General features: G+C 41.6%; 1 protein-coding gene across 1 annotated transcript in view; it reads left to right on the forward strand.

Moving 5' to 3' along the window:
- Window positions 1–5075: 5075 nt before the first annotated feature.
- Window positions 5076–11682, forward strand: part of cpm (carboxypeptidase M) — a 20363-nt gene continuing 13756 nt past the window's right edge. The window contains exons 1-2 of the mRNA XM_030113997.1: window positions 5076–5212; window positions 7195–7368. Of these exons, the coding sequence (XP_029969857.1) occupies window positions 7197–7368 (172 nt within the window). The 5' untranslated portion in view covers window positions 5076–5212; window positions 7195–7196. The remainder of the gene's footprint in view (window positions 5213–7194; window positions 7369–11682) is intronic.

Below are 11682 nucleotides of genomic sequence, written 5' to 3' on the forward strand. Positions count from 1 at the left end.
TAGCTGCTGTGTTTTTCAGTCCTTGTACTCATACTGACTGCTAGCTTTGGTATGAACAGGAGCTACTGTCTCTGTTGTTCTATTTTTTACCCCCTGCTGCATGAGACAACTGTTAGCTTCAGCATTAGAATAAGCTGCTATTGGTCACGTTTCCGAGCCTTTAAATTTAGCATTAGCTGAGGTGTACTTCAGTCCCTGTGCTCATACCAACATTATCTTTATCATTAGCAGAAACGACTACTTCTTTCTGTCTTGTTGCTGTGCTATGCCACTGTTTGCTAAAGCTAACCGTTGTTTTGGTAGCTAGAAAGCGCTTCTTTTTCTACCAAAACGACGGTTAGCTTTAACGTCTGCTGCTGTCTAGCTACCAAAACAATGGTTAGCTTTAGCTTCTGCTGATCTCAACCTACCAAAACAACGGTTAGCTTTAGCTTCTGCTGCTCTCTAGCTACCAAAACAACAGCTAGCTTTAGCTGCTGCTGCTCTGTACCGACCAGAACAATGGTTCGCTTTAGCTTCAATATTTCCACCCACACATGTTGTTGAGTTCCAGGACAGAAAAGTCTAAATTCTGGGTTGAAAGGCCACTCGATAAAGAGCATAAACATTTAGCTTAACGCTAGCTGGTTCATATGAATCAAGTCTAAACACTTTCACAGGTGGAGAGCTTTTTTTTGTTTTGTTTTGTTTTGAAATCATGCATCTCTTCAGCACTGATATGATGAGACATTTGAGTTTGAGTGAAAACGACTTGAGGAATTTAGACATTCAAGGTGCGGAGAAGAAATGCCTGCTCAAAAATGCTAACAACCACTTCAGCGATAATAAAAGCGCTGTGAGCGTTCCCCAAGGACGACGAGATCCCCATTTAACAAACCAGCCGAGCCAGATTATCTCCATATGTTCCACTTATGTCTGTTTATTGAAGCGAATATAAAATTTAAACACTTTGCCTCTTCTGTTTTCAGGTAAATTGAATGTCTTTCATTCCTGTGATTAAAGCTTAAAACAGCGAGTCAGCGCGATGCGGCTTCAATTACAGCGAGACGGACGGTTGTATCGGCGACGTTGTACCCGTCGTTCATCCCTCCAGCTTCATTAGCTTCCGGGATCTGAACCGCGGCGCCGCTCGTCTTTGACCGTGTCCGTTTAAATGAGCTGTCAAGGCGGACGGCGCCGGGCCTCGAGCCGCAATTACCTGGACGTTTATTACCTCGACACGCCAGGCGGAGGATTAAAACCCGCTCTCAGCTGTCGGTTCGCTTTAATGTGAGCACGGGCTAAAAGAGCGAGGAGCGATCCGACGCAGCGGGAGGAAAACACCAGCATGTTAATCTCAATGAAGAGAAACGGACTGAAGAACAACCTCTGAGTTCCAGTTCCCCCCCTCAGCTGCTTCCAGCCGTCCATCCAACCGCCCAACAATCGGTCTCCTGCGGACTCTTCAAGGACCGGTTCGCCTTTTAGAAGATCATCAGAACCTCTTCAACCTGCTGACTACTCTCGACGTTTCGCCACAGCCTCATCAAACCCCGGCGGCTTCCTGAGTGTGAACAGAAATACATCAAGGAATTCAAGAAAGGTCCTGAGACAGCACTGGAACCTCTTTAAAACCTGATTTAAAGTCTTCAGTAGCTCAAATGCCTCTGAAACATTTGCAGTAATACTCAAAAATGCTAGAACCTCATTAATAGCTCCTTTAGGCGTCGATGGACGTCTCAGTCTTCTCAAATGCCTTGGAAAACCATCTTGACAAGGATCCTTCAAACCTCTGACCGGCGATCACAGAAACCTCCAGGGATTCTTAATTTCAACACATTTTCAGCAGGGTCAAACTGGAACGTCTCAAACTGTCTAAACTCAGCTCACGTTCCCTGTTCGAGGGTGAAACAATCCAACGCTTGGTGAATTCTGCTTCACGATGTGGAAGAGCCGAACGCTCAGCCGAAAGGAGCCAGTTCTCTCTTTGGGGAATTTTCTGACGCCTCTAAATCTTTAAAAGATTCTGGTCGACCTCTAGGGTCTTTTCAGATCTGCTACTGATCTGATGAAACTCCTCAAACTCATAATTAACCACGTTATCGACCGCCTGCCTACTTCTCAATAAGAGCTGGGTCAATGAGACTCACAAGAGCAAGATGGCGCCGGCGTTCGGCTCATCTCCCTGATCCAGAGGTCTTGACCCAGACCGTCACGTCTCCAGGTGATTATTTCAGAAAGTCATTGTGTTCACGGCTCCATCGGGCCTCGGGTCGTTCAGGGCGCCGGCGACTCGCCGCCATGTTCATAAACTACGTTACGATTCTTACACTCCCTTTGAACTTCAGATTAATAAGAGGATCCTCTAAATGTCCTTTTAATCTACCGTCCTCCTGCCCAGATGGCTTTTTTTTTTTTTTTTTTTTTTCTAAATGAAATGAATTCAGCGACCTTTAATCCGTAATTGAGTTGTCTGAAGTGGAAATCGCTGATGACTTTAACGTCACATCAACAGGTTTTCCTGGATCTGTCGGGTTTTTTATTCAACGTTCAGGGACTAGAGGACACATTCTGGACTCAGTTTTAAATGTTGCTTCCATCTCTAATGAGGATATTTCCATTTCTGATCATTTGAGTGTTGAATTGAACGTTTCTTTTGACACGACTGAAGGTTACGAGGCAGTTTTTATCACCCAGGTTTAATATTAACAGAAGACTTTTCAGACGCTCTTTTCCTGCTTTTAGAAGGTGATATTGGCGGTCAGGTGCAGAACGACCTCCAAATTACTCCTCCGCTTCTGAAGAACGTGTGCTTTTAAATTTTTTAAGATATAAAGCCTTTAGGAATTCTCCAGATCGCTGGTTTACTGTGAACGTTTAATAAACTCTTTAATTATCGGAGTTAAACGGTAAAAGATGCCCGAGTGTCTGACTTTGCTTCCCTCAGCTGAAACTACAGACATAATTCTAAAGTCCTGTTTGATCAGCGACATCGTCCAACGTCTCGTCCTCTTGCCGTCCAAACTGGTTGTCGGTGTGAAGCCTTCCTTTGGTCCATCGCTTCAACTCCACAACTCAAAGAAACCCTGACTTCTGCTGATGCTTCATTAATGGCTGCCTTGAAAAGGCCTGGATGCTGTTTGAAGGTGAGTGTTGATCAGGTGATCAGACAGTGAGTCTGTGTTTCTGGAACTTTCTTAATCTGGTTCTTTGTCAACATATTCAACTTCTGAAGAGATCCTGTCTTTTGGTGTCCCTCAAGGTTCTGTGTTTGGCCCTTTGCTGTTGCCTCTAGATCTGCCGTCTCGTTTTGTTCTTCTTGAAGAACATTTTAAAGTCTTGTTCTCCCTTTTCTGTGCTGATGATGCTCTACCATATAGACAACATTTCTAAATTATCTTATTAAACATGTGAACTGTGTTTAAAATTGGGTGTTGGAGCATTTCCTGCAACTAACCCCAGAAAAAGCAGTTTTGCTCATTTTGTCATTCCTATTGCGACTAATCGTCCTGGATTTTCATCTTCTGCTGCGAATCCTGATGCAGGGTCCTCTGAACAGTCTGGATCCCTGTATCTACCGTGATACTGCTGAGTCCAGGTCTCCAGAATAACTTTTAATGGAGTTAAAGACCGTGGATTGTGGTCAGTTTTTCTTTTATGTAATTTTGTATGTCTGTTTTTGGTTTTTTGTTCCATTTTTCTAACGAAGATCTTGACCTCCAGAGGTCACGACAGCCTGGTCAGAAACTGCTCCAACCTCCACATGGACTTGAACGAGTTCTCCAAGAACAATCGCCTTCAGGATCCCTGGTACTCCTGAAGTCCTGGAACCTCGACGCCTCTTCAGGGACTCTCAGAACCGCCTCAACAAACTGCACTGTCAGCCTCTTCCAGGGTCTGAAACCGTTCGTTTATTGATCACCAAGGAACTGCTTCGGAAAAACCCAGTCCTCTTTAAAAAACCTTCAGAAACCTGCAGACTGGTTGATTTTGCAGCTGAAAATAAACGCCTCTCCTCCTCTTCCTGTCTTGACTTGTGGTAGTTTCAAAATGCAGCCACCAGGTGGAGCCAAAGCACCATGAAATTCACCGTCAGCGGGGAGACCGAGCTTATTCCAGGCATGTTTCAGATTTCAGACCTCACCTTCATTCATTCAGACTCTTGATTCCTGTAAACTGGACCTCCTGAACTCCTGGAAGGATCAAATAACTGCAGCTTTGAGCTTTTTTCCTGAACTCCCAGACCTCTCAGCCCCTCTGGAGTTAATCCAGGTCTTCGGACCCGGACCACCGGCAGAACAAACCAGATATAATCTCTCCAGCAGGTCCTCGGACAACCCGGGATGTAACCAGCTGGTAACCTAATCCCCGGCCCGGTTCACCTCAGCCGGCTCCTCTGCCCGACAGAACGTCTCCCTCCCGACCCCTGACCCCTGACCCCTTCTTCTCCAGGAGGCTAATCATCGAACTCATGACGTCTCAAAACGTCCAACAAACCCCCAAAAGACACGGAACCGTACAACCTCTTCAGGAACATCTTAGATAATTTCTCTAAGAATCTTATTGGCTTTTTCAGGGATCCAGTAACTTTAAAAAACATTTAAAAATGAGCCTCAGAATTTGCAGCGTCTTCATGGACCTCATGTCTCCAAGACGTTGTAATCTGTGTCATCAAGTCCAACCCTGATCCTACAGTGTCTTCATGGATCCAACATCTAAAAGTTCCCTGAAGAACCTTCATCAGCGAGACGTGTAATGTTCTGAAAGGGTTCGACAGAATCCTGACGGAACACGAGAACCTTTCCAGGACTGACGCAGAGCCTCGCCTGGAGATTTTCTTTCACATTCAAAGATAAATGAGTTTTCAGTTTTTACAGTCGAAGCTTTAATCTGGAGGCAAAAGTCAGAAAATTATTTTTTCTTTTTCTTTTACTGTCTGCAGGGAATGAATCACTGCTGTGTTTCATTCAGGAACCTGTTGAATCTCTCTCTCTCACACACACACACACACACACACACACACTGCTAAGCCCCGCCCCTCCTGGATCCAGACGGGCAGTCCCGCTGGTGAATAACTAACATTCATTGACAGAAGAGGAACGCGGAGGAGCTGCTGCGGCCGAGAGCGAGCTGCACTCCGCCGGTGTGTCCCGGTGTTCCCCCCGGTGTCCCCCCGGTCCTCTACCGGTCCTCTGCTGTTCTTCTCCAGCTGAAGTCTTGAACCGGTTTACAGGTAAGACCTTTAGATCGATCGAAGTCCTTTGACTGTGATCAGCTCTGCTCCAGGTTCATGTTCAGGCTGATTTATCCTCAACCAGATGATTTGATCCGTTTATTGTTTGTCTCATTTCTAACTGTCATCAAGAAGTATTTTGAGTTTTTAAATCACTTTTTCAAGCATTTATTCTACTTTTACAGAAGTAAAGCGTTTGGAAGTTTTTTTGTTTTGTTTTGTTGAAGTGTTTGAAAGTTTCAGCTTGAACTTTTATAATTATTTTTTTTTCCACTCCAGTCATTTCACTGCATTTAATTTACATTTACAATACTAAGAAGCTTAGTAGGTTTGATACTTTTCCTCCAGTCCTTTTGTAGCTTCTGTTTTTAAAATCAATAAAAGGTTGACAAGTTATCTTTATGAGGTGCGCGTGCGTTTTGTGCGCGTGGGTGTGTCGTTGGAAACATTACTGTGGTTTAAGTTGTTTTGAGTCGTTCCAGTTACTTCTTTTAAAGTATTTTCCTCACCATTTTTAGAAACTTGAGTAACTTTTAATAGAATATCAAAATAAAAGCAGTGTTTTAACTCGGCGGCGCAGGCGGGCAGTGGGCAGTGCTCTGGCCTCACAGCAAGAAGGCTCCCGGTTCAATTCCAGCTGGCCTTTCTGTGTGGAGTTTGCATGTTCTCCCTGTGTGTGTGTGTGTGGCTTGCTCCCATGGTTCAAAAACATGCATGTGAGATGAATTGGTGTGAATGTGAGCGTGCACGGTGGTGTGTCCCTCAGTGTCTGGCGACCTGTCCAGGTTGACCCCGCCCCGGAATATTTCTTTTTTAACTTTGTTTTAAACTCACTAAACTACACCCTTTGCACCATTTGATCAGTTTCTACACTTGACGCTGTATTTCTTCAGGTTTAAAACGTTTCTTCAGAAAACTGTCAAACGTCACTCTTGCTCCACTTTTCTCCGCTCAAGATGGAGTTGAACCTTGAACTGTGACGGACCCCTGAGGAGACACGAGTTTGACTCCCTGCTTTAGAGTATAATTAACCAGAGGAGGACAAAGCTCAACGCAGGGATTAAGGAGGTTTTTGTGTTTGCGTTGAACCCTTTTTTAATCTCAGTGGCCGATTTATCAGTTCCTTTCTTTGTAATTAGTCTCTTCAGCCAAACTGAGGACGTCATTCAAACCGAGACGGACGTTTGGGAAATCCTCCTTCAACTTGTTTTGCGTAAATTATGTTACTTTGTTAAAAGCAATCCTGTATGGGAAAAATTATGAAACACAATTATTTAAAAGTCTAGTTTTTGTTTGTTAAGGATGCAAAGGAACTTTATTGTCAAACCAACTCACATTTCCATGTTAATGGTACGGAGTTAGGACTCAATTATGTACATTGAAACGGTTAAATATGGCTAAAATGTGCTTTTCAGATACAGAAAATGTGTGTGCATTCCATAAGTGATGGTGTTTGTGAAGTGGGGTGGGGGGGGGGGGGGGTCTGCAGAACACGGCTGGAGTTCAGCCGTCGAGCAGCTTCAAGACTCTGAAAGTTTTCTTCTCTGTCCAGCGTCTTCTACGCTGCTGCTGTCATAATCACCACGGCCACTAGAGGGCCTCACACTGGCTCCGAAGCCCGTCTTTCTTCTCGTCTGCTGGAGAAATAAAACCAGCAGTTTTCTCTCTTTTCTCCACCCGTCCTGCTTCACCTTCAGCTCCAAAAAGCAAACGGCGCCGGTGAAGGATGGTGAAGGGTGGTAGAGTTGACTAAGAGACACAGGAAGCCTTGGCGGTGGGAAACCAGTCCGATGTGCCGTTTACATGAAATCTAATGGGATCAGAAACGGGACTGATCAAACCGATCAGGTTGATCTAATGAGATCTCAATGTTTAAATTGTAATCATGTAATCCGATCCCTGATGGTCCGCTGGTTCACGTCCATCAGCTCTGAAATCTTCAGCTCTTCCTGATTCTAATCAGTGTCTTTCCTGCCCTGCAGTGATGAGGACCCTCCTCTTCCTCCTCCTCTTCCTCCTCCTCCTCCTCCTCGCCCCCAGCTGGACTCTGGATTTCCGTTACCACAGCAACCGTGAGATGGAGCAGTACCTCCTGCGGGTGAACGCGTCCCACCCGGACATCACCCACCTGTACAGCATCGGGCGCTCGGTCCGAGGTGAGGGGCGGGGTCAGACGTTTCAGTGTTGGTCTTGTTAAATGTGTGTGTTTTCCACATGTATGTCACTAAAACCATCCGAAGAGAGCATTCAAACAATGTTTGTATTTAGTAAGAAGAATTCAAATAATAATAATAATAATTGTATTTTATTATTTCTACGTTAAATTTTACTGTTTCTTTCACTGTTTACAATAGTTTTGGACATATTTTTACTGACTTTAGCTGCATTTCACTTTTGAAATGTATGTCTTCAAAGTTTCTGAAGTTTCAGATAATCTCAGATATTGGACGCTTATTAAAACAAGTTCTAAAGCAGTTTCAATCCAGTAAAGCATTGTGGAATTGGGGAAATTAAACACTCTGAACAACATTGCTTTAACAATTACAAGCCAAACATGGAAACTAAAAATGTTAAAGCATTTCTTTTTGCATAATAATTGTGATAATCACAAATGAGACCAAAAGATGTCTTAAAAAATATTTTGAATGAGTTTTTTTTTTTTTTTTTTTTAACTAACATGTCACATTTGGAGGATAAAACGAAAACAAACAAGAAAAAAAGCTTATGTGGGACAAATGTATTAAATATTTGCAGTTAAATTAATTACCATAATTTCCCCCATTCCTTGAAAACAAATGAATCAAACCCGTTGCTTTGTCAGGGTTAGGGGTAGGTACGAGTGGAGAAGAAGTCCAGAGTCCAGACTTTAGTTTTCAGCTGTGAATTTTCCATCAGGAGCCTCAGGCCGGAGGCTCAGTGCTCACCTGGAGGGGAGTCAGGTGTCAGTCGCCACGGCAACCAGGACACTGACTGACTGACTGACTGTGTGTTGGTGTGACTGTATGACCGGACGGTAAAAACAAAAAGGAGGCTAATTTAATCTGGGACGGCTTAATCCGGATAGGTGCAAACACACACACACACACACACAGTTTGACACACCTATAATCCAGGCTAATCCAGACGCCAGCTGGCCTCCGTCCAAAACCTTGCTGGAGCATTTTTCTGTGTCATCTGAGTCAGTTTTTTTTTCTTTTTTTTCCTTCCTCGAGCTGCTGTGACTCATTCACACTATACTGAGACAGTAAAGTGTGTGTGTGTGTGTGTGTGTGTGTGTGTGTGTGTGTGTGTGTGTGTGTGTGTGTGTGTGTGTGAGACTTGCAGAGGCTTGCAGGGCTTCACTCATTCAGTTTTCTGGTCGTGACGTGTGAGAAAACAGATTTTCCAATACCAGAGCGATACTGATCCAGTAGACTCTGTCCTCCAGCCCGACATGTACTTCTGGTTTTCAGCAGTTATCGGCAAGATAGTTTCCGGTCCAGTTCCTGCTCCATTCAGTACAAGTTCATTATGAATCCACATGAACGCTGTCACGATGAAATATAAGTCAGAAGACGCATGGCTGCTCGCGGGTTCTGGTGAGCTCTGTGGGGTTGAGCTTTATGTCGTTTCAAATGGTTTAAAAGTTGATATTAACAAAAAAGAAGGCGATAATTTTCACTAATAAATGGTCTTACTGGAGCCTTTCTACTTTTCTAAAGTCTAAATTAAAGGAGAACTATGCAAGATTTGGTTTAGGGCTCCCCCTACTGGTCTCCTGTGAAAGCTCACCGTCGTAAACATTCTCCGCATCACCCCCTCCCGCCCCCCCATGCAGAGAGCGTCCCACTCCCGTTTCATTTTTTTCCGCTCATCAAAGGTTTTTTCTGTCTTTTTGGTTCTTCCATCCGTGAGCACCTAAGGGTGGCGTTGCTAACGCTAGCGAGGGTTTTACATGCTTTTATCCTTGTACTCCCGTATGAGCGCCGTAAAGCAGGTTTGTTCTCGCGAGATGTAGTCGGGTCCGCTCCTCTGAAATTGCAAGCGCTGATTTCAGGAAACAGAACCCGGGGGGAGTGAAAGGACCGGCCAATCACAGTGACAAGTCTTTGTTTACCACCACAGGGATTCTAGAAAACATTTATTGAGGTAAAAATGTTGCATAGTTCTGCTTTAAGAAAAGCTTTTTTGCCAATTTTCCCAAAAAATGGTGTTACCATAATGTTACCACTTTTTAAAGTCAATTTTTTTTGTTTTCCAATTTTCTTAAAAACGGCCTTATCACTTTTTTTGAAATCAAAATTGAGAAAAAAACATTTTTTTGGCAATTTTCATGAAAAAAATGACTTAGTAAATTTTGACCCTTTTTTTTTTTTATCAAGAATCTACAGAAATTCTTTTTTTTTTTTTTCTTTTCCAATTTTCACTGATTGATGGTCTTATAACACTTTTGCAGTGGACTGCAATTTTCCATTGTGTCCGTGGCTAACTTCGTAAAGCAGTGGTCTCTGGTATATGACATGGCTATTTGGACTCCCATCTGCGTTATTCAATTTACACTCGCGGATGGTCACCAAGCACATTTCAGGAGTTCAAATTAAGAAAAAAAATATTTTGCCAATTTTCATGAAAAATGGTCTCACTAGAGTCTTATCACTTTTTAAATTAAAAAAAAGAAAATTCTTTGGCCAGTTTTCATAAAAATGGTGTTACTATAGCCTTACCACTTTTATGAAGTCAAAATTAAGAAAGAAAATCCTTTGGCCAATTTTCATAAAATGTCTTTTATCACTTTTTCACTTTCACTTTTTTGTAATCCAAATTAAGAAATTAAAATTTTGGGTCAATTTTCATAAAAATGGTCTTACTATAGCCTTACCACTTTTATACAGTCAAAATTAAGAAAATAAAATTTGGGGTAAATTTTCATAAAAATGGTCTTACTATAGACCATTTTTAGACCACTTTTATCAAGTCAAAATTAAGTAAAAAAATTTTTTTGGCCAATTTTCATAAAAATGGCCTTACCACTTTTATCAAGTCACAATTAAGTAAGAATTTTTTTTTTGGCCAATTTTCATAAAAATGGTCTTACTATAGCCTTACCACTTTTTTGAAGTCCAAATTAAGAAATTAAAATTTTGGGTCAATTTACATAAAAATGGTCTTACTATAGTCTTAACAATTTTTGTCAAGTCAAAATTTAGTAAAATTTTTTTTTTGGCCAATTTTCATAAAAATGGTCTTACTATAGCCTGACCACTGTTATACAGTCAAAATTAGGGAAAAATATTTTTTGGCTAATTTTCATAAAAATGGTCTAACTATAGCCTTACCACTTTTATCAAGTCACAATTAAGTAAGAATTTTATTTTTGACCAATTTTCATAAAAATGGTCTTACTATAGCCTTACCACTTTTATACAGTCAAAATTAAGAAAATAAAATTTTGGGTAAATTTTCATAAAAATGGTCTTCCTATAGCCTTACCACTTTTTTGAAGTTCAAATTAAGAAAATAAAATTTTGGGTCAATTTTCATAAAAATGGTCTTACTATAGCCAATATTAATTAAAAAATGTCATTACATTTTGACCTTTTTTTAATCAAAATTCAGGAGAAATTGCCTCTTTTTTTTTTCCCCCTTTTCCAATTTTCACTGATTGATGGTCTCATAACACTTTTGCCGTGGGCTGGTGTTGTGTCCGTGGCTAACTTGGTGGAGGTCTCTGTTATGTGAGGTCACTGGTTCGACTCCCATCTGCTTTATTCAATTTACACTCGCGGGTGGTCATCAAGCACACTTCAGAAGTTGAAATTAAGAAAAACTATATTTTCCAAATTTTCATGAAAAATTACCTTACCACTCTTTATAAATTCAATATTAAGCAAAAAATAAATTTGGCCAATTTTTCAAAAAAATTGTTTTACTATAGCCTTACCACTTTTTTAAAGTCAAAATTAGGAAAAAAAAAATTTTGGCCAATTTTCATTAAAATGGCCTTACCACTTTTTTTAAACTTAAAATTAAGAAAAAAAATATTTCGCCAGTTTTCAGACCAAAAAGCGGTGTCAGAGGTGTCAGAAAAGTTACCACAGGGATAACTGGCTCGTGGCGGCCAGGCGTTCATCGTGACGTCGCTTTTTGATCCTTCGACGTCGGCTCTTCCTATCACTGTGAAGCAGAATTCACCAAGCGTTGGATTGTTCATCCACTCATAGGGAACGTGAGCTGGGACCAGGCCGTCGTGAGACACGTTAGTTTTACCCTTCTGATGATGTGTTGTTGTTGCAATAGTAAGGTTTTTCAACAATTGTCTTTTTTTCAAAAACACCCAGTTTTTGTATTAGCAATGAAGAAGCAGCAAAAAAAAAAAAAAACACAGTCATCCTCGTTGTCGTGTTGCTATGAAATGATTAACGTTGTCAATTGTTGAGTGATTGATGTTCATGTTGGTTTTTTAACGATCGCACACAGCAAGCAGGACTTAA

Source organism: Salarias fasciatus, chromosome 17, assembly GCF_902148845.1.
Source record: "Salarias fasciatus chromosome 17, fSalaFa1.1, whole genome shotgun sequence".
NCBI classification, from domain to species: Eukaryota; Metazoa; Chordata; class Actinopteri; order Blenniiformes; family Blenniidae; genus Salarias; species Salarias fasciatus.